At 35.7% G+C, this 24,189-nt stretch overlaps 2 protein-coding genes across 3 annotated transcripts in view; both read right to left on the minus strand.

The window, feature by feature from the left end:
- epg5 (ectopic P-granules autophagy protein 5 homolog (C. elegans)) overlaps window positions 1-24,189 on the minus strand; it is a 1,176,376-nt gene that overhangs the window by 21,837 nt on the left and 1,130,350 nt on the right. The window lies entirely within an intron of this gene.
- On the minus strand, window positions 6,370-24,074 carry golph3a (golgi phosphoprotein 3a). 2 transcript variants are annotated; one of them, XM_087251812.1, is made up of 4 exons: window positions 23,584-24,004; window positions 14,331-14,462; window positions 11,181-11,295; window positions 6,375-7,247 (listed from the first exon to the last, which is right to left on the minus strand). In XM_087251812.1, exons 1-4 carry the CDS (start codon window positions 23,797-23,799, stop codon window positions 6,823-6,825), a joined length of 888 nt encoding a protein of 295 aa, XP_087107938.1. In that variant the 5' UTR covers window positions 23,800-24,004; the 3' UTR covers window positions 6,375-6,822.

Raw genomic sequence — 24,189 nt, forward strand, 5'->3', positions numbered from 1 at the left:
AAATCAATTAAGTTGTTCTCCCAAAAAAACCCAGGAATTGTTTTGATTCAGCTCATTTTAAATGAGTATTTTGCAAGCAGCAAAAATCTTTCTTTTTTTTTTTTTTTGAATGTGGGTAAGTCAACATAATCACACTCTGTCAAACCTCAATGCATCAAGCACTTTCCCTTTAAGGAAAAGCTGTAATTTTACATAACTATGAGTCATCACTGACCATGCCAAAGCAACATGTTTCAACCATATTGAAGGATGAAGGTGTAATGCTCGCTTCTGACCTTTTTGGCTGAGCGTTTTCAACAGAGTTCAGAGATGAGCTCAGCTGAAATGTTAATGCAGTGAGGCTATTGCACAGACAGACACTTAGCTGGCCTCATCACCACTGGCCAGATGTATAAAACCAGACGGCGCACCAGGCCAGACACAAGAATAGACCAGACTCAACATTATATAGTGTTTGTAAACAAACATCCACTGCTGTAGGAAAAAAGTACCACTAAAAGATGACAGAAAATGAAGAGTGTGTAAATTCAAGGACCTTGAGGTGAAGGAAACCTTGTTCACTATTTAATGTGGAATAAATCGATGTTTACTCTCAGCAGGGTAAAACACACATTCTTTGTAAATAAGCATTTCAGGTCTGGGGTTTTTTTCCTCTAGGATTATGCCAATGCTTTTTATACAAATGCTATGGAGGAAAACATTGTTAATTTGAATAGATGACATGATCATTAGTGCACTCAAGTAGTGCACAACTAACTTATTTAAAATGGGTTGAAACAACACAATTCTTGAGATTTCATTGGGTCAACTTAATTTTTATGTTCAATCCACATAAATTTATTAAAATTTATTCCACTCTGTGGAACCCTTCATTTTTAGTGTGGTCGTACAGACTGTAAGAAATTCCTTTATGTTTCCCAACACAAATCAATTAAGTTAACTTTAATCCTTTAACAAATTTAAGTGGATTAAACATAATACAATTAAGTTGTCCCCCCAAAAAGAGTTATGTTGTTTCAACTTATTTTAAATAAGTAGTTTGAACAAGAAGCAAAAGTCATTTTTGAATGTACAGTTATTTTTTTTTGTTGGGATTTTGTTGTTAGCTGAGCATTGCCAAATGCTCTGAACATTATAGATGAAGGTGAGCTCCATCTGTTAATAGGATTTCTTTCTTTATTTGTTTATTTTTAGTGAAATGAATGATTTTATTATGTAAGGATGCATAAACTTTTCTCCACAATCAATTTGTGTTTGGAGACATGAAGGAATCAACTTAATTTTGTTGTTTTTACATATTTCAGTGGATTGAACAAAAAACAATTCAGATGTTACCCCCAAAAAACTCAAGAATTGTGTTGTTTCTGCTTATTCTATATAAGTAGTTTGAACAAACAGCAAACGTCAATTTTGAGTAAAAGGACCTAAATTGCATACCATTTTCCACACAAAAATTATCAGCACAATGACTTTCAACATTGGTAATGCTTCTAGAGAACCAAATATACAAAGTACTGATAAACAGCTTTGTCATCACAGGAATAAATAATAATACTAATAAATCATCATGGAACCAGATTCAATATTGCCTATTTTAATTTTTTTTTTTCGTTAATTTTAAATCATATCATTTAGTAAATGAGCAAAACTTTCAAATACATCAGACCCTCAATTGCTCATGTTTTGTACAGTTATTTTTTTAGGCAACATAATTTCTTTTTAAGAGATACAAAAAAAATATATATATATATATATATATATATATATATATATATATATATATATATATATATATATATATATATATATATATATATATATATATATATATATAATAACCTTAAAGAAAAGTGAAAGGTTTGCAGTTAAAATGAATTTCATTAGTCTGACTTCTTAAGAGCAATATTTATGTTTTTTTGTGAAAAATAAATAATTAGGTGACTATTACTAAGTTATCATAAGTTGTAAATTCAAAGATTTCAAAATAAAATTACATCAATAATGTTTGTTTTAGAAATAATAACTCAATTAACTTTTCATAATATTATTATCTGTATTGTCAAATGTTTTTTACACAATTCAATTTAGTTTAATTTTCTTTTATAATAACCCTTTTCAATCATTTTTCTTTTATTCATTTATAATTTTCGTTTAGGTTCTTCAAATTCAATTAACTTAAGTCGCATGGTTTTTGGATGGTGGTAGGAAACCAGGGGACCCAGGGGAAACACACGTGAGCATAGGGAGAACATGTTAAGTCTGCACAGAAATGTCAACTGGCTTGGTAAGGACTAGAATCAGTGACATTGTTGCTGTGAGGCAACAGTGCTAACCACTGGGCTGCCAGGCCACCCATCTAGAAAAAAAGTAGGGGTGGAAGGGAAGATTCTTTAAAACGAAGATATAGTATGGATTATTTATGATGACTTAGGAATCGTCTGATTGGTGAATCATGAATTGACCAGCTGTGATCAATAACTAGCATGTGATCATTTCATAGCTTATTAATGAACTTCACTTATTGAATGGCAACACTCTCAGAAATAAAGGTATGTGAGCTGTCACTGGGGTGGTACCTTTTCAAAAGGTACCAATGTGTCCCTAAAATGGTCCATATTAATACCTCAAGGGTTCATATTAGTACCCAAAAAGTACAAAAGTGTTCCTTTTAAAATTTGTATATATTAATATATACTTTTGAGGTACCAATATGGACCCTTTAAATACAAATATGTACCCTTTGAAAAGGTACCCACAGGTACTTTTGAAAAGGTGACAGCTCGAGTACCTTTATTTCTGAAAGTATAAAAAAAAAAACATTAAAAAAGTGTAAAAAAAAATTTCTTTTTAAGTGTACAGAACGTTTGTCTTCCGTATGTGAGATGCATCAAAATCAACACGTTCTTCTTCACAAAATAAATAACAAATGATGTTTGAGGCACTTTCAAGACCATAGTTTATTTCATGGTAATAAGAAAGTATATACATTGGGGTCCCTTTATAGTGAGTGCTAAAGCTACACACATGATTTTCATTCTCTTTTACTGTCCTGACACTTAAAAAAAAGAAAAAGAAAAATCCCCCATGTCTCAAGTCGACTCTTCAAAACAATTGGTGGATTTCCCAGACCATCGCTACATACAATTAACTATTGTGAAGCAAGCATTTACCACCATGGCGAAGAACAAAGAGCAAAACAAAAAAGCATGTGGATTATTGCTATACAAATCAATAAAAATCAACATAATGAACAAACATGATTGAACGAAGGCGTTTTTCTCCAAAGATCTTCGCTGTGTAAAAACAAAATTAAGGCATGCTTGTGCTAACTGTAACATGCCAGGCAAAATGAAGAAGATTGATACAGATTGTATAGTAAGCAGCATGAACACAGAAGAAATTATCTGCTGTACAGATCAAACTAGATTGTGACAATGCAATGTCAATCCATCTTACGTAACTATCGCCAAACTGCTAATGGTAATAAAATACTATCAAAAATATACTGACTCGATAAAATGGCGGAATCTGCTCTTACATATAAAAGTCACATTTTAAAGTCTATATATATATATATATACACACATTTATTCTTTTTTTAAAATCCTATTCTTGTTTAGAGGTGAGAGTAAATGAAATGAAAACCATTTGACATTCAGAACTCCACCGTAAAACCAGGAGGATTTGTGCAAACCTCTAGATAAGTCAATGGAGAAATATTGAAGAAAAACAAGTCTGTTTGCAATGCAGATGTGTTTATTTTAAGGGAGGACACAGATTCTGTGAAAGTAAACTCTTGTGGTCCTGAAATTTATTTTGGGTAGGCATATATGAATGAAGACTGCGGAGCGAGTGAGTAACAAATGTTTTCTGAATGGAACTCCATTAATGCCACAAAGAGCTACAGTCCATACAGCACCTCATTCTGCAACCAATCTCAGGCACATGAAAGTATTGTAAATCAACCTTGAAGTAACGCGAGAGAGGAATCACGACAGCAAATGTGTGAAGAGGTAGAGTTTGAAGCATTTCTGGGATGTTTATGGATTTGAGATGGTGTGGTAGCCAAAAATAAAAACATAACCCAACTAATAAATAACAGACAGACAATCTTAGAACAACCGTTTGTTTTCCTTATATACATTTTTACTTACTAGTCAACAAAACACTGCATTTTGGCCCTGTTCACACCTCGTACAGTTCACCTGAAAATAAAAATGACCTCAATATTTACTTTCCCTCACGTCGTTTTAAACTTTTGAGTTCCATTCTTTAGTTGAACACAAAAGAAGATACTTTCTGGTTGCTGCCATCCATTGACTTCCATTGTATTTTTTCCTCTAATATGGAAGTTGATTGGTGCCAGCAACCAGCATTTTTAAAAAAATATTTTCTTTTGTGTTTAACAGAATATACCCGTCAACGATTCAGTTTTGACGTGATTCTCCTGTATTTTCAACACAATCTGACTGCAATTTGTAACTTTTTCATGTAGTGGCTAATTCGTACGATCTAATTTGAACATTTTAGTACGATTTGCTCATCCCCCAATGACGGTTGGGTTTAGGGGTGGGGTTAGGTGCCAGGCCTCCTTTTTAAAATCGTACAATTTCTTACGGCTGAACTCGTAACGAATTAGCCACTAAACTGCCAAAACGTAAAATACTTTTGTTCTCTCATGAGATCAGATTGGTATTTTACCATTCTATTCCACTGTTTAAATATTGTCAAGTATTTCTCCTGTATTTTTAATATTTCTATGAAAAGTGAGCGTAGCATCAAAGAGCCGATCTCAAACGTGATATAATTGCAAGAGTTGTTCGAGAGAATTATGCTTTCACTTTATATATATATATATATATAAACCATATATATATGGTTTGAAAGCATGATGAAATTAATATTTCACTACCTGAAGTCTTGTTGTCGATCTCAATCCCTGGAGCGTCACGCTGATCAGGTGGTTTGTCTATAAACTGACATACGAGCGCTCAAATGTCGATTCAGTGTCCCTGTATCTGTGGTTACATGCAGTAAACAGTGGTGAGTTCTGTGAACCGATGGCCTTCACAGCCAATCACAGTTTGGGTGTGTTTTTAAACGAACAAATTCACCCAATAATATGTGAACATATCTGTCCTGGCGTGTTTCATTTTAAAAACAAATAATTTTATCTTAAATGAGCATAAACGGTTACGAAAGTAATCTGTGGATTCTTAAAGGGACACCTCTGTTATAAAAAAGAAAAACAGTGGATCAAAATGAGAGATTCATTTCTCTTCACTAAACAACTAAAATAACTTTAATCAATATTTACAGTGAATAAAAAGTGATTTTATGACTTGATTTTATTTCTCGAAGGGTATCTTGTATTTTTACATCCCAATGTTGACAAGTATGAGAAACTCAAAGAAGTTTTGAACAAGTGAACGTTGAGTAAAAGACAGAATTTTAATTTTTGGGTGAACTATACCTTTAAGAGACGTTTTCATCAATCGGTCAAATTTTCTTTTCCTTTAAATACAGGCGAAAACACATTTGACTCTCAAAGTGTAAACACTAATGTAGTGTAACGTCTTTCAACTATTCTCCTAAACCTCAATGTAAATTCATTGAGGAAATGTTCTGCATAGTTTCGTGTCTATTAGAACAAAGTCAGTATCGTTTTTCATCATCTCCTTTCACACTTGTATGTAAACCGTGCAAAAATCCTATTAAACTTTCTGTCCCAACATAGAGCTGTGGAAATAAAAAATAATTCAAGAAATTGATTTTGCATCAAATCGAAAATTTTCTTAACACATTACTGTTCAATAAATTCTGAACTTTGAGCAGTTTTAACAGTAGGTGGCACTCTAGCCTCGTTTATAAACATATACTTAAATGCTCTCCAGAAAGAGTGGCTGTGCATTCGCCGAGTCAGGCAAGTTTGGTCAGTTTACGATAATCAATTTTGTAATTCTTGAAAAAAATTTTGTTATTTAATCATTTTAAGTTCAAGTGGTATTTATAAGGAACTGAAAGCAAGGAGAGTAAATCAAACAGCGCCGTCTCCTGTTAAAACTAAGCTCAGAATCTATTTAGTGAAAAACAATGCATTTTGAATATCAGGGAATCAATTTCTCACCACAGCATTACTGCTTATAGAGACAAAGTAGTCTGGACAAAGGAGATGGATTTAAACACCCAATCTGATTGACCAAAACATAGGTGTAAACAGGGCTTTTGTTTCAGCAGCGTGAATGTTAGCTGTTAGCATTAGCACCCTTTCCACAAATAACTTATCTGTCATTCCAACAGGACTAACTCTGATGACCTTTTTTTGGTTACTTTTCAGCCTTCGTTATTAGACAACAAACGGACAACAAATCGAATTAAAAAATATACACTAGTGTATTTATTTTCAGATTAGCAACGGTTGAGCCGTACCACTGTGCAATGTACACAGCTTCCGTCACAAATGGATCCCAATTAGATGACAAAACATAAATCAAATTCTTGAATATTTTCTAGTCGGTCAATAACCGACGCAGATATCCAAGCATGAAAACATTGAAAAACAAAAACAAGCCATTTTGTGCAGCGATACTAAAACGTAAATCTCAACAGTACAGTGAGAAGGAACCCATCGGCACTCAAAATAAACTGGTCCCCTTTTCCAACAAGAGAGAGAAACCCAATGATAGATCTTGCAGGGAGAAAAGTAAGGGAGGGAGATTTATCTACAAGGAAGGAAAGACACCGAGACTCCACTTTCATCCACCACTTCTCAAACCTGATTTTACCAGTCCAAACGTCATATTTGTCAGAAGTCAAGCTGCTTCATTTGGTGAAGGCGGCCACCACCGCCCACAGCAGCTCATTGGCGTTGTTCTTCATGCTCTCGCCCTCAGGCTCCAGGTCCAGCAGCTGTCGTACTCTCTTCATGGCCAGATCGTATTGGTCATCCAGCAGCGGGGCGAACGCATTCTCCAGGACGTCAGACGAATGGGCCAGGAATATTAGGGCCAGAAGGCGCTTGTCCATTCGGTGAGGGTCGTTCACCCACTTTTCCAGCACGGACTCCTGCACTTTCTTTATAAGGCGCTGCTTTATATTATTGTTGGTGAGGGGGTGTGTGGTCATGTCGAAAAGAAGAAAGTTTTGTTTCTCTGTGGTGAGGACACCTTTCTCCACCAGGTTTTTGGCCAGGCGCTCTCGAACATTACGCAGCTGATAATGAAGCTTTAATGGGTTCCATGTTTCACCTGTGAAAGACAAAACACTTTCAGTATAAAACATTCAGTGATTTGTGGTTCATTTGGCAGAAATGTAGATGAATTTAGCATCCTCCTTATACTAGAAATATTTTATTTGTAACTACAGCATGAAGTCATCTTTCATATAGATGTTACGCATCTTTTCACAAATTGCTCTGCAGCTGTAACCTAAATGTTAAGTATCACTGGGTATATGCAGCAATCCTAAAGGTCATTTCAATACCTTTTTAAAGACCTTCTCAGAATATTTTAAGACCTCATTGCCACTCTAAGTTCTAATCGCTTTCAAAACTTTACCTCCAACTGGTGTGCATGATACATTCATTTGAAACTCCAACTCAATTCTGATTGCTAAAGTAGACATCAGGGTTGTGATTATCTGTAAAACGCTTATTAGACATACATAAATCAAGATTGAGATGAATAACTGCAAAAGTTATCTGGACCAGAAATGTTGAGGATAATGAGGTAAAATATAAATGGATTTTTACATTATAATTGTGTTGCTAATACATTTGTAGCATTTTGAGAGTAACAATTAACACTCATTTTCCTACGACTTAATCTAATGGTCTTAAACTCAATTCCTGGATGGCCGCAGCTTTGCATAGTTTAGCTCCAAACACCTCCACCTCACGCCTGCTCACCCACACTCTATCCCATTCACACGTTACAGCCAATTTAGTTTATACAAATCGGGGAGAGCATGCAAACTTAGAAACCAGCAACCTTCTTGCAACCACGCAATTCACTTAGGCCTTGTCCACATAACCACAAGTATTTTCAAAACCGTAGTTTTTTCTATGCAAAATCTATTGGGTGAGTGAAACCAAAACTTTCTGAAAACTCTAGCCAGGGAGAAGATTTTCTAATACTCAGAAACTTAGTGAGGTCGTGTGGACACTACAACTGGAGTTTCTTCCTCATGGTATTCCTCACTGTTTTCTCCTTTCTGATTGGCCAACATGGCTGAGTTCACAGCAAATGAAAAATATATCATTGAGGAAAATTCTGATGTTTGCAGCAATTAAGTCACGTATTCCTGGTCGCTCGCATTGCAGGATGGTAATCCACCCATTCTTACATTTGCATTGATTTGTATGCAATGTAATTCAGGGCTCGAAATTGCGACCATTTTGGTCGCATATGCGCCCGAAATTTTATCTATGCGACCTCAAAATATATTTGGGAGCATTTCTGCGAGTGCTTAAAATTGTTGTGTGCGACCAGTTTTTACTGCAAAATGTTCACCACATGCGCAGATTTGAGAGACATTCACACAGGATGCATCTCTAAGCTCTTTGTCTGCACCTGAAATGCGAAACGCAGTGCTCAGGAATGGTTTAAAACAGTTGTCATGTCAACTTGCTGCAGTAAACAAACCAAGTCCGTAATGCTTGCTCCGCCTTCGCGCTCTTCTTATTGGCCCACCACTGCTCTAGCACTGAACACGAATGATTGGTTAATATCAGCTGTCAATCACTCAGCGCCTTCTGGCTTGGGATGACAGAGATAGCTACTTACGCGAAAAACTAAAGCGCTTAAGATGAGAATGAGGATAACACTGACAGATTTTGTTTTAGAAACCATGGCATCTAAAGTTATAAATAATGACACATCTTAGTTGTGATCATGTGCTGAATGTTGATCCACCATCTACACTTTTCCAAGAGCGGATAAAAGACTTCCATTGGCTTCAAGTCCGCTATGAAAAGTCTGTGGGATGGAATTTTTAGGTAACTGTTAGCCACATCTAGCACGAGAGCTTCTGTTTAATCCTTCATATAATCACAAGATGCTGTCTGCCGTGCAAGGGGCAGCAATATGTAAAATTTAACACTTTGTACACCATCGCAAACAGGCTTACACTGAATAAGCTAATATCGCTACTCATGAAAAGACCGGTATTGCTATTAACATGACGTATGCATATAATAAGGTACAGTACATGTCAAAAGCATCAGTGCAATATCAGACAGCACTTGTGGGAACAGCACTGTTATACCATTAACAGATTCATTCAAGCAGTGCATGCAGGGCCGGTGAGCGCTCCGTGTATGCTTTAGTCACTCAGTTTTGTTATAAAATGTATTTTCTTGTGATAACGGGATTTCGTTGAGACATATTTTCCTCAGGCATGCATATATATATATATAGCAATAGATTTTTTTTTTGCTTGTCAGTTTGATTACTGTTGATTTCAAATGCAATGAATATGTTTGTAAGAAACTTGTAGTAACGGTGCTCATAACTGGTGGGTGCAACTAAATTTTGACTGATGCGCCTACATTTTTAAAGTTAGGAGCACCGGTGCTACCATGCAAAAAGGTTAATTTCGAGCCCTGTAATTACACAAATATTAAAATTCTGCGTTATGCTTTTATCAGCACCTGTAGGTTCGATGAGCCCTTAACATGTATCACAGTGTGTTTTTGCAGGTTTAATGTGGACAGATTTTTTTTTAATATGGAGGGGAAAACTTCATTAAAAATACCCACAAACGTGTGAAAATGGTCTTAGCCAGAGTCAATTATTTATAAGAGTTTTGATTAAGTTAGATGATGGCTCAGATTATCTAAACATAAAAATGACCATTTACTATTAAATATCCCCCAAAAATATCAACCACCTACTAAAAAATAAAATAAAAAAAAAGATAATTAAAAAATAATTAATAAAAAAAATAAAATATTTAATAAAAATTAATGTAGTGCATCTTTGTGCAAGCTTCCAAGCAAACAGTTTTTCCAAGTCTAGACACTGATAGAGGTCATTACATCATTTATAGTTTTGAAAGGTTTCAAGATTGCAGCAGCTTTACATCTTTCATAAGTTGCTGGCATTCATTTTAAATGCTTCAGTCTGTTGAGTGAGTGCAGCAGCTCAGTCGGTCAGCTCCTGTGCTGAAGCTGAGGAGAACAGACATCTCAGGATCAAAAAGCAGGCGGTGCTGGAGCATTTGCTAGTCATCAGCCTGCCTAATTTATGGCTCTGATATAATTCTGAGCACATTTTATCCACTCTCTGAATGAGGACGGCAGCTTCTTCTCTCAGACGCTTTGATCTCACCCTTTGGCTCTCCAAAAGGAGACGTATTCAACTGAGCTCAGAGCCGCAGCAGGTACCAGAAATCACACTTCTCCAATTTAGTGCAAAAGGATCTTGAACCCAGCATTTTGATCAGCACCGGCCACTGTATATTTTTGATAGTAGCAGGGCTTAATTTGTGCCGGAACACGCTGTATCCCGTACCTCTGAAATCTGATCTGGCAACTGATTTAACCGATTCCCTTCCTCAACCATCCGCTGTTCACTTTCACAACTCCCCAACTCTTCTCACTTTCATCCGCGACAACCCCCCGCTCTTCACTTTTGTCCTTCGTTCGCGAAACGCCGCCGCCATCCCACACCATCTTTGTTTATCTTTGCCATGATGACAGTAAATATTTTGCTAGATATTTTTCAAGACACTTCTATACAGCTTAAAGGGACATTTAAAGGCTTAACTAGTTTAATTAGGTAAACTAGGCAGGTTAGGGTAATTAGGCAAGTTATTGTATAATGATGGTTTGTTAAGTAGACTATCAAAAATATATATAGCTTAAAGGGGGGCTAATGATTTTGACCTTAAAATGTTTTAAAACATTAAAAAAAACTGCTTTTATTCTAGTCAAAATAAAACAAATAAGACTTTTTTCCAGAAGAAAAAATATTATCAGACATACTGTGAAAATTTTCTTGCTCTGTTAAACATCATTTGGGAATTTTTTTTTGTTTAAATGCAAAGGGGGCTTATAATTCTGACTTCAACTGTACGTAAGACTTTTTAATATTGATGAAAGACTGAATTTATTACATCAAAATTACAGTAAAAAATGCATTAAAGTTAAAAATAACTCCAAAGATTTGTGCAAAACTCACCACTGAGTAACTCTATCCAGCTCTGCACGGTTTCAGGCGGTTGGGTGTCTTTTATATGTTTCAGAGCCTCGTCCAGCAGCACATCCCCTGTTGGAGCATCAGACTTGCATATAACCTAAGAAAAAAAAAAGAACTGAGAGTCACTGAACACATTAAAAATGCCTAATGCATGAAAGCGCAGCTGAAATCAAAGCAAAGGACTCATGAGGGTAAAATCAAGCGAAGAAGATGAACTACTTCAACTGAAGACCAAAGCATTTGAGCCCCTATATTAAATGTAATGCATTTTCCAGGCATACATCAGAGCCAGCTTTAATAATAAAAGTTCTCACTTACAGCAGCCAAAACCAACCGCAAAAAAGCATGGCCTTCTGACACACAATTGATATCAAAGAGCTCCCTCTTGTGGTAAAAAGTGTTCTGCACAACTGTACATTTATGGACATCTGAGCGCTAAATTCTACACAAATGACTAGGAACAATAAATAGGAGCAAATGGCCAAACTACTTGCTATACAATGATAAAATATATAAACAAAAAAATAAAAGTTTGAGACATCACGCAGCATAACAAGCTGTTTTTATGTCTAAAACTCAATGGAAGTGAATGAGACCCAAAGACTCAAGCAATAAGGCTCCAATATTTCCGAATATATTGTTTGATCCCAATTAGCTCTGTAGCGAAACACACATCAGTGTCCCCAAGATTACCAGGAGTAATGTTCACCAAACTAGGGCTAGGCAATTTGACCAAAAATCAAAACCTTGATTAACTGAACATTAACACATTCATTCTTTTCGTCTTAGTCTCTTTACTAATCTGGGGTCACCACAGCGAAATGAACCATTAACTTATCCAGCATACGTTTTACGCAACGGATGCCCTTCCAGCTGCAACCCACCACTTGGAAACATCCATACACACTCGTTCACACCCATACACTACAGACAATTTAGCTTACCCAATTCACCTGCACCGCATGTCTTTGGACTGTAAGGGAAACTGGAGCACCCGGAGAAAACCCACACGAACACGAGAAGAACATGCAAACTCCTCACAAATACGCCAACTGACCCATCGCTCACATATTACAAGCGAGAGATTTTTTAATGAAGGGTGCATTACTTGTTTTTGAAATAATTGAAGCAAGCACGCATCTTCTATTAACATTAAACAACTGAAATGAAAACACACATCGTCTAAAATCAAGCAACTTTTTATCTTATAAAAAAAATCAAAAATAAATAACTTGCACTTTTAAAAAACAAAATAAATTTTCAATGTTTTTCAAACTAAAAGAAAATAAGCAGCATCTCTTCTGAACGTAGTGCAAAATAAGGCTCAAGACAGGTCCATTATCCTACTTGACCAGAGATCAGATGTGGCTGCAGAAGTAGAAATCATCCTTAGAGCAGCGTCACGTGACTCCACACGATAGGGAAAGTGAGAAATTGCCCTGGAATTTTTTTTTATCGATTATAAGTCCTGAATGCCCTATACCAAGCTACTGTGTTCAGCTCTGAATCAAGCATTTCAAAGTGTTAGAGACTTTGGTCAAAGCCACTCAGAGCAACTAAACTAATCTATAACTCTAATGCTAGTCTAACCTTTGATAAGGAGCAGGATGAGTGGACAGGTAAAATGTTTGCAAAGTGAGTTTAATGTATTTAGGTTGAATAGAAAACAATGTTCATCATCAAACTAGGGAAAGACTGAATCTAAAATGTGTATTGAAGTAAGTGAAAGTTAATGAAGTAAGTGTTGTAGTGTTGTTTTCTGCAGCATGTGTTGAGCCTCAATTCACTGGGCAGAGTCTAGGTCTGATTTTCAGCCAACTTGAGGCTCTTGCTCTTTTGAACCAGTTCCAATTTCAGCCATGCATTGTTTGTTGTTTTGAGTTTGTGCATTGTATAGGAAGAACTGAACTGATCAACAATCAGATGATTTTCGATGTCTAAAAAATATATATTTATCACAGTTGAATCAGGGCTATGAACCCTGTTTGCGTGCCCTCTCCCTGCACCAACATGAAAACAGAGACAGACAAACACTTCTAGGTTCACCGGAATGTGATGGTGCGATATTAAAATATATATTCCTAAACCAGTGTTTTCCCTACCATTGTATTAGAAGTTGCCCCACTCCCCTTGAAAGTAAAGTTAATTTATTTTAGTCTCGTAATAGCTCCAGATCACAACACAAGACATTTGTGGTTCTTTTACTAAAGAATATGTAAATAGTTTGTTCTTATATTAAAGAAATTGTTTTTAATAATCTAATTTACATGATGACGTGTCATTTCTGTCTCTACATGGTTACGCATTTACATCTCTGTTCATCTTTGTTTAAAGTGGATCTCTGCTCCAATCACACACAAGTGAGCAAACTCTCTCTAGTGGTGAGAGAATACATGTTGAAAAATATGTTGTGTCGATCACACGCAAATCAGAAAAAATATATTTGTGCATTCAGCCAAAGTCTGTGTGAACTAGGTTATGTGCGTTTTATCAATTGTAAAAATTCTAATAAATGCACATCTGTTGTTATAAGTTGAATCCTTTCTATTAACATGTTGAAATCCATTAAACAACGCAAACAACATAGTATTTATTTCAAACATTTGTTTAATATTAATCCAGTCTAAAATATGACAGAAAAAGCATGCTCTAATTATTTTGTTATTTTTATTTTAGGCTAGTCTAAACATCAAACTTTTATTGGCCTATCTAATTTATGATGAGAACACAAAACAAAAAGCAGCTCAGTTTTACTTGCATAGAAAGCTGGTAAACAAATGCAAAGGAATTATAGTTCCATAATAATATATAAGACTAGTACTGATTACATTGCATAAAATGTCATTTTATTACTCTAAATCACCAAATAATCTGTTTATAAACAGATATTTCACAAATATTGTAGCTAATTTTGAGAAAAGAGGGTGTAAAATAAGTTATTTGAGGAAGCAAGGAATTACAAGTCATACAAGTTTTTATTAACATGAGGGAGAGTAAATGACAACATGATTTTTGGGTGAACTATGCCTTGAATGGCTTGTAGAACATAAACACTATCAAGGGAGGGATGCAAAACAGGAAACCTCTCCCAATAGTGTGATCATTTCCAGGGCTCTGAACAGTCTGTCTTACCTTCCGGGCAAGCAGGCTTTTCCTCCTCATGCCACAGGCCTCCAGCTGCAGTCTCCCTCGTAATGCCAGCTCAATGAGCATGCAGCCCCTCAGGCCAGACGAAATGCAGTCGTTCCAGAAGGAGGTGTAACCCTTACACAAAAACAATACCAACGGATTAAGTATACATGCAGTTGAGGGCTATGCACTTTAGAGCTTCAGTGTAGCTGAAATGAAGACTGTTCCAGTTACATTGTTACACGAGGATCTAGTGACTGTGTGTGAAACTGCATTTCTTAGAAAGCGTGTCCTAAATACACTGTAAAAAAATATCAGTTAATGAACAGTGTTTTCTGTTTATTTATGGATGTCAAATGCATCATGGGCATTAATCTTCACTCTGTCGCCATTTGACGTTAAAAATATAACTCTAAAGCTTAAAGCAACTTTTACTGAAATTTTAGTAGTTGGAAACATTATCATGTATAAGAGATAATATAGAGAGAAATAAGTGTGTAAAATAACAATAAACGTACTGGCAGATTTTTACAAGGTTTTTGTAGCATAATTTAGAACACCAGCCCAGACAATAAATCACTTTAAATTAATAAAATCGTCAATAAAAGTCCTTTTCTAACTTTTCAATGTTAGAAGCTGTTGGACGAAAGATTAAGGCACCATGATGCAATCCAAAAGCATAAATACACAGGCGAAAATAAAAAACGAATGACAAAATGTGAAAAACTGCTAATATACAGATATTGTTTTACAGCGTGCATGTGGCATGATGCCACGACACACGTTAAATGGCGTCTTTTCCCTGTTAAAATTAGTTTTTGTCCTAATCATCCATGATGCTGACACAATAAATTTCTATTTTAGAAATGGTTTCTATTTCTGCTATGTCAAAACAGCATAAAAAAACAGCATTGCATTACAGCATAAACTAATATGACAATGCACACCTCAGGTGCTGATTATGTGCTTTATTCAATGTTAAATGCAACCAATCTAAGTCTGGATATTATTTTGTGTGACATTTATTACCATACCAGCCTATAAGCAGGGGTGGGCAAAGTAAGTCCTGGAGGGCCAGTGTCCTGCACAGTTTAGCTCCAACACTAATCAAACACACCTGAAAAAGCTAATCAGTGTCTGCAAGATTACTAGAAATCTATAAGCAGGTGTGTTTGATTAGAGTTGGAGCTAAACTATGCAGGACACCGGCCTGCCAGGACCAACTTTGCCCAACCCTGCTATAAAGTAAGCCTAGAGGAGCAGCAGATAGTTCACCTCAGCTCTTAAAAATAAAATGGCAAACTTTTAATTTGAAAATTAAAGGTAGAACTGTGACTAACCAATATCAGACACTCAGCCTTTAATAATTAATTCATTCATTTTCTTTTCGGCTCAGTCCCTTTACCTTTAATAATGTTAGAGGTTTATTATGTACTAATTCGATTCTAAACCTTACCATAACATCTAGGCATGGGACGATAACTGGTTTCAAGGTTTTAAAACCAAGCAAGTCAAGGTTTTTCTGGTTTATGTGAATGTTCTTGTGTGTTTCTTTGAGTTAAGAAGAAATCATAAGAGTTATGAGTTATGAAGTGTTTTTAAAAGTGATGAAGAGAGCAGAAGTCAGAAGTTGAATTATTTAGCCAGATATGTTTACTGCTCTAAAACATTATAGATGTTTCTTAAAATAAATATATATATATATTTTTTTTTAACCAAGACAGTAACCGCAGTAACCGTAATACTATGACAAAGTGAAACCGTGATATTTTTATGCAAGGTTATTACACTATCAGAAACTTATACCGGCCCATGCCTAATAATATACCAAATAGGCTGGTATTTAAATGTTTCTGTCCTGTTGTGTTTGGTGCAAACAGTCAAACTGCTTGTCTCTAGAATCTTGTCAGGTTACGTTTAGTTAGGACACGATGTTAGACATGATGACATTCATTAAATTTCTTCTCTGGCCATTCCAGTTTAGCTTGTTGTAATCTGCTATTTGAATTTCAGTCAGTGCCTAATTTGAATTCATGAACTAAAAAAGTAAATTTTGCCCAACAGCATGGGATAGTAAGTCTGCTGTGTCGTACTAAGCAGTGTATGAAGTGAGCGATGGATTTCTCCAGCGTTAACAAGGCCTGCTTTGTGCAGTTCCAGCCTCCGTCCCAGTGGCCACTGCTAAGAAACAACAGGCCTCTTTCAAGGTACTGGCAACACAGGCAACACTCTGAGGTGGAGCACAAGCGCAAACAGCCATTGATAGAAGCACAATGTTCTATCATCCAGTGTTTTTGAAGAACTGTTTACTTTGCACTGTTTTCAAATAGATCTGATTGAAAGAGGATAGGACTAGAGGTCTGTGCCCTTGACGGAGACACAACAGAAATGCTAAATAATCAAACATTTTAACAAGTCATGTTCATTGAAATGCAGAGCTTCATGTAAATGCGAACAAATTCATTTTCTTTTACATTATTTATAATAGTGGATAATATAATTAATAATTTAGATTTTTATTTAAAGTTTAAAAGAGAAACTATGTAACTTTGGTACACTTCCACAAACTTTTCTTTTAACTGAACATGTATAGTCTACTCAAAACGCAAAATTAATTTTCATTGATAATAATACTAAATATTACAACATTATTATACAATTGATAATTATAGAGACCCCCTCATATGATTGTAAAGTGCTTTCCGCGTATGGTCACAATAAATGTGCTATATAAATACACTTTACATGCTATTAAATATACAGATTAATCAAGTGGAAATTCTGTCAAATATCCAAGCTGCTTTTTCATAAAACAACTGTGCATAATCAACTGATGTTTTGAAAGATCTGTGTTCATTTTAAAAAGTAAAATGTGATTTATACATTTACTTTAAAATATATTTTATCCTTTAAAAGGTCTACATCACCTATGGAAGTATGTTTCTACCACAGAACAACAAAAAAGTAATCATATTGCTCAAATTTTTGACTTCTTATGACATTTTCCTTAACATTTTAAGAATTGCCAAGTGTTTTTTTTTTTTTTTGCTTAAATTGCACCTTTAATCATTGTATTTGTTAGTTTGTAAACTTTGGTAATTTAGTTTAAAGCTGACAAAAAAGGTAAAAAGTTTGAGGTTAGAAAAAAATATTTATTATATACTTTAGGGAAAAAAAGGTTTCCATTAAAAATGAAAGAGATAGTTCACATAAAACAAAAATTTACTCAATACCTACTCTTCCTTAAGTGATTACAAACCTTTATGAGTTTCTTTATTTTGTTAAACACACAAGAAGATATTGGGCAATGCAGTGGCGCAGTAGGTAGCACTGTCGCCTCACAGCAAGAAGGTTGCTGGTTCGAGTCTCGGCTGAGTCAGTTGACATTTCTGTGTAAGTGTGTGAACGAGAGTTTATGGGTGTTTCCCGGTAATGGGTGGCATCATGCGTAAAAACATGTGCTGGATAAGTTGCCGGTTCATTTCGTGGCCCCAGATTAATAAAGGGACTAAGCCGAAAAGAAAATGAATGAATGAATGAATGAATGAAAAAGATATTTTAAAGAAAGTTGGAACCTGAACCCATCAATAGTATCTGGATGCAGCCTTGATGATGCAAGCTGAGATTGCATTACTCAGCGATGCAATGTCAGACACAATGCGCTAAAATTGAGCGAGTGACATCACTGTGAGGGGTAGGGTTAGGGGTGGGGTTAGGTGAGCCCATTAAAAAGCATTGGATGCAGCTCAGATTGCACTGCACCAGGTCTGCACCCAGACCCATCTCGAACCCACTGACTCCCATAGTAGAGATAAACCAATCTGATGGAAGTCATCAGTTACAAGTTTTTATTATTCTTTAAAATAATGAATGCATGTTTAACAGACAAAAAAAAATTAAATAAATAAATAAACTTTGGTTTGGTTAAGGTCAAGTAAATAATGGCAGAATTTTCTTTTTGGGAGGACTATTCCTTTATACCAAAAATAAAAACTTAGCTTACACTGATTCTGTTTATCACTGTAGCCTCTCAAAGTGCAAGAGGTATTATTCAAAATAATCTCACTACAGTAGTAGTACTGACGTTTTATGATAACCATTTATGATTCTTTGTTTATTTCCCTGCCTAGACAAAACAAGATATGATGAAAATATGAAAGTATTGAACAATTGCACTGAAGGCATGTGACAATATTGCTCCATTAAACAACAGCGTTCAAGCTCAGATGTTTAGTTATGGTTTTCTTGTTTACACTGTGCTGTTACGAGAGTGAACCAGATACTTAAGCTCTGACAACAACATAGGAGAGCTCACTAAAAGCTGACATAAGCAGACACTAGCAGAGACAGCTGTAATTAAAGACAGAACTGTTTGGAGAAGACCAACCACATGCAAAACAGTGGCCTTTATTGTACTTTATCCATTAAATGTGTACTTGATGGAGTAAGGTCACGGTCAAATATTCATCAAATAAAAATAGAGATGAGTTCACTATGATCAAGACCCTTAAAACTTGATACACTAAACAAATTGTACAACATTTGCAACTTTCAGAAATCAATCTAAGTTGCTGAATGAATTTGAAACACCTAAACATAACTGTGAAAGAATCTGAACCAATCTACACGTCAAACTACTATTGTGTAAAAAAAAAGCAATAATTCGACAGTCTGAGATGCCAAGTGTAAGCAGTTATGTTTCAAATAGATTTTAAAAATTCATCAAAAAGCTGTCCTCAATACCAATCATGCAAGCGTACTTTCACCCATTAAAGCTCACACCTTATTTGCAAATAAAACAAGACAAGGACACTGCTAGACTGCAAATTGACAGCAAAAAACCAAGACATTGGCTTAAAAAAACACCAATTTTCTGAAATATACTAATCATTTTGTACCCAAAAGCCACTGTTGCTGAGAAAACAAAAGCAACAGGCAGTAATTCAACATGAATGGGCTGCAAAGAGATGCGTCTTCAGTAACAGTGCCTTGTCTAATGCCTGCCTGTTCAACCAAAAGGCCAGAAAATGAGGTAGGTACAATACACTACCTATTATAGCTCTGAATAAGGGTTAGCCAAAACACCAAACTGGCTAATTTTAAACTTCTCTCTTTATTAAGAACAATCATAGTAAACATCCTGCTTAAAGGGAAGAAGCTCACAATGGTGGAAAAGACATGGCAATATTTAATAATTCAAAATATTGTGATAATGAATTTGCACAATAATGATTTTGTGAAGAGGCTGCAAGGTGGTGCAGTGGGTGGCACGCTCACCTCACAGCAGGAAGGTCACTGGTTCAAACCTCGGCTGAGTCAGTTGGCATTTCTGTGTGGAGTTTGCATGTTCTCCCCGTGTTCTGTGGGTTTCCTCCGGGTGCTCTGGTTTCCCCCACAAGTCCAAAGACATGAGCTATAGGTGAATTGGGTAAGTGTATGTGTGTGAATGGGTGTGTATGGATGTTTCCCAGTGATGGGTTGCAGCTGGAAGGGCATTCGCTGCGTAAAACATATGCCGGATAAGTAGGCGGTTAATTACGCCCCCAGTTAAGACCCCAGATTAATAAAGGGACTAAGCTGAAAAGAAAATGAATGAATGATTTTGTGGACACATTGGGAGAAAAAAAACAACTCAAAATAATAAAAAGTGTTTGAGTGCTTTTTAAGAATTTTTAATTGTATTTGTAAAACATTCATAACAGCTAGATGCTTGTACATTTAATTGGTTAGCCTAATAGTTCAAACATGAACATTTTCACATGTTAATTTAGCCTACTGCATGCTGAATTATTGAGTGATAATTCGGTGACTATTTGTACGGCTGGGGACAGTTGCACTACTAAATATTTAAGGCAGCTTACATTGAAGAGCCACAGCCTTATTTTCCTCCCAAATCTAGCATTTTGTTTTTAGTTTATGAGGAAGACTTTAATTATCTTTCTTTTTTAGTGTTTTGTGTTAATTGTGTTTAGCAAATAAAATGATAATTTCTTTATGATGGAGTTATTTTACCTGTTTTTTTTGCTTTCATGTGTAGGATATAAAAAAATTATGATAACTTCATGTGTATTTTGCAAGCATAACCATTCACGACTATGTAATATGTAAATTTAACTGGTCGTTTAATTGTCATATGCCAGTTATAGCCTATAAATGCTATATATATATATATATATATATATATATATATATATATATATATATATATATATATATATACAATTTTAAAGTGGTGTAATGATTTAAATGCTTCGTATTTATGACCAACAATCTACGTTTTGCCTTAAGAACATGTGGTGAATCGAAGTACAAATTTTGTTACAAACTAGCTAGTAGCTACTAAGCCTCTAGTGTGGACTTTACATTCTAGTTTAAGAACACTGTACAACAAGGCTCCAAAAGTTAGTTACCATTTGTAAGCATTTAAACTGTTTAAATTAAGCTAATAACTAATACAAATTCGGTTGTATTTTTTTACCAATAATTTTATGGGAAAAAAACATTTTATCGCTGTACATAATTTAATTTAAATATTAGATCCGATTACATATAGATAAATGGCTGCAACAGCAGGAGTTTTGTGTTCTACTAAATACAGCCAATGATTTGACGGAGCTTAAAGCAATTTCTTTGTTCTTAGTCCTGGTTATCGTCATACTCTGGACGTCTTCATTATTTGAATAACTTGATTGCATGTTATCAGCTCATTATTTTAAGTTTTAAAGTGTGTACTTCAGAGAATAAGACTTTCAAAATACTGTGCAGTGCCGAACTCCTCCAGGACTCCTTTAGAAAAAAAATGCAAGTGATTCGATCTGAAACTGATCTTATCTTCATGTTTCATAAAATGCAAATAAACTGTACCAGAATTTGAGTCCTAAAACCTTTATCACAGTTTTTAGCTCAAGTTTCCTTTTGGATAATGAATGTGTTTGGCTGGCTGCAAACTCAGAAGCAACCAGACAAAGATTGTGTGTTCTGTATTGTTCATTAAAATGGTACTTCAGCTTTTCCTGAAGTTTGCGTCCACTAAATACATCATCAGCCTGTTTCAGAACACTTACACTTCAGACAGGAACATGGCCAGAATCATTTGCGGATTACAAATAATAAATAAACACCTTTTCTCATCTTCTGAAAACAAATTAAGATATTTGTTATGAAATCTGAGAGCTTCCTCATCCTCCACAGACAGCTATGGTCTGAAGATGTTCCAAGTCCAGAAAAGGAACCAAAAACATTGTCAATCATTCCACCTGTCCTTTAGCTGTAATCAAACTTAGCTCCAATGACACTTTTGTCAGAAAAAACACAACAAAAACAACTATATATCTGACTGTTATTTATTTATTTATTTTACTTCTCTTTCACATCAGGTCAGGGTAAGTTTACTATGTACAGTATGATGTATTGCCATAATTCAGCAGCAAAACACGCATTGGCTGTATAGCCCATAGTAAAAACACACCCTTATCTGATACAGAAGAGATTGGTGAACAAAGTTGTTCCAGGGGCCTGTACCATGAAGCCAGATTAGCTGGCTAGCCGGTAGAGCCAAATACTGAAAAAATCTGACATTGCGATATTTAGTGTTTCTGTGATATGTATATTGAGATATGAATATAATCTCTCACCAGATGACTTGAACAGCTCTATTTGGAAATATTTCATTCATTTAGATAAATTTAAATGATCAAGTATTTTTTATACAGTGCATCTGCTTTCATTTGGATAAATTACAAGCAAAAAAAAAAGGAATAAGCAGTGCTTTACGGTTTTCTGGGGAGTTTAATAGTATTCAGGTCCAGAAATTGAACAATCAATTTTAAAATACCATTGTCATCATTGTATAAATTATTTTAAAAAATGAAAATATCTTTATTCTTAATAAATAATCCATTCCTGCACTGTGACTATTGCAGATACACACATTGTGATATCAATGCTTAAACGATATATTGTCCAGCACTACTAGCCGGTTAAATTCAGTTTTGTTTGCACCAATATAGGCTTTTAGGTACCATAAAGGCAGCTTAGTTCAACTCCTGCATAATACCATGGCAAACAATGAGTGATTAAAGTCAAGCTTCATGCACATTACTTATAACCCAAGACTGGTGCAAAATAAACAAACTTAACTGGCTAGCCAGCTAATACAGCTCTATGGTACAGGCCCCAAGAGCTTTGTATGATTACAGTTGAACCACTAAAGTCACACGCAATGTTTTCACAATGTTTTGTTTTCTTTTCTTTTCTGGACTTTGAACATCTTTTGACCATTGCTGTCTGAGAAGGCTCAGAGAGAACCTCCTAATCTGTGTTCTGAAGATGTACAAATGTCTCAGGCAAAATTGAATGACACAAGGACTTGTAATTAACAGAACTTTAATTTCTGTGTGATCTTTTAAAATCTCAATGTGTCACCAGAAGCCTCTGCTATTAATTTTGTTTACTTGCATTTTACAAATACCCAATGTCACTGGTTTTCAGTAAAATGTTCTTTTAGGATATACTGAAGAAACAAAGTCACCTACATCTTGGGTGGCTTGAGGGTCAGTAAATAGTACATTTTAATTTTCACTTGGTTCTGGATGATCTGACCCTTAATAAGACACACTGTAATAAAGATTACGCTGGACTTGTTCCTAAACAAATATTGTTTTGACTATACAGGCTGTATCTGGATCTACATGCTTCATACGAATGTGAACGTGGGTGTTAGGATAATGGCCTACATCATGCGTCTTGAACAACATTGTATCTACCAAAATGCAATACACAAACGGCATCAAACTCATTGTGTAGACAGCGACGAAAATTAGCTTTATGTAAACTTACATATGCCAATATCAGTGTATGCCAATATGGTTACCATATGGTACATGAAACAATATATGTAATATTAAGACATTTAAAGGTATCGTTCAGTTTTTAAAACTCTGTTCACTGAACTACGTTTTGTTTTGAGAGTCTTGAGGGTCAAAGAGAGAACTTGGAGCTGCAGTGCAAGTCAAGCTAAATGCTATTGCATTACCGAAAACATGTGGCTTGATTTTATCTCAAAACGTCACCAATATATAAACAAAATATAATAATCATCAAAGTTTAAGAATTCAGCTTCTTCTATTTTTGAAAGAGCTAATTTATAAGCATCGAAATGAGCGACAACTGTGGGTGATGGTGAGAGATAATATGCTAACGTTAAGCATCGACTATAGGAACAACAACTGAGAAAATAAAGCAAAACCACAATAACCTCTCGGTCTTTCAAGCCCAACAGCAGCACTTCCTCCATCAAGGTGAGTCTGGTTTCTTTGGAGTCGCCGCTGTCATCGTCCTCCGGCTCTTCTCCGCGACGAGGCTCGTAATCCTCGTCACCGGATCCGCGTTCTCTGTCTGCGGCCGCAGCGCTGCGCGAAGCCTCGGTGCGTCTTTGCACCAGGCCGGAGCTCCGCTGGGTCAAAGTACTCATCTCTCTCTCTCTCAAACACACTAAAACAAAACCTCCGTCCCAGACAACCCCTGTCTGAGAACACACTGCCTTATTCAGTCCGATGCATAAATGATTTCCGGGGCGAAAAGGGAAAACGAAGGTGTATATCGGGATTTGTTTTGGAAAGGGCCCCCTCGCGATCCCTACCGCGGACCGTCGCCGATTCCGTCAGGTTTAATATGGCGACCAGTCCAGACGTGACGGGAACAGCAGTGGATGTGGCATCCCAATACTCGGGTTGTGTCCCAAAACCTGCCGAACTACATACCGAGACTACATTTTTCATAATATTTAGGTAGTATCTATTTAATTTAATTATCTAGCCCATTTTGTTAATTAACACTGTAAGCATTTTACTAAATTAAAGTG

This window comes from Danio rerio, chromosome 5, assembly GCF_052040795.2.
Source record: "Danio rerio strain M-AB ecotype USA chromosome 5, GRCz13ab, whole genome shotgun sequence".
NCBI classification, from domain to species: Eukaryota; Metazoa; Chordata; class Actinopteri; order Cypriniformes; family Danionidae; genus Danio; species Danio rerio.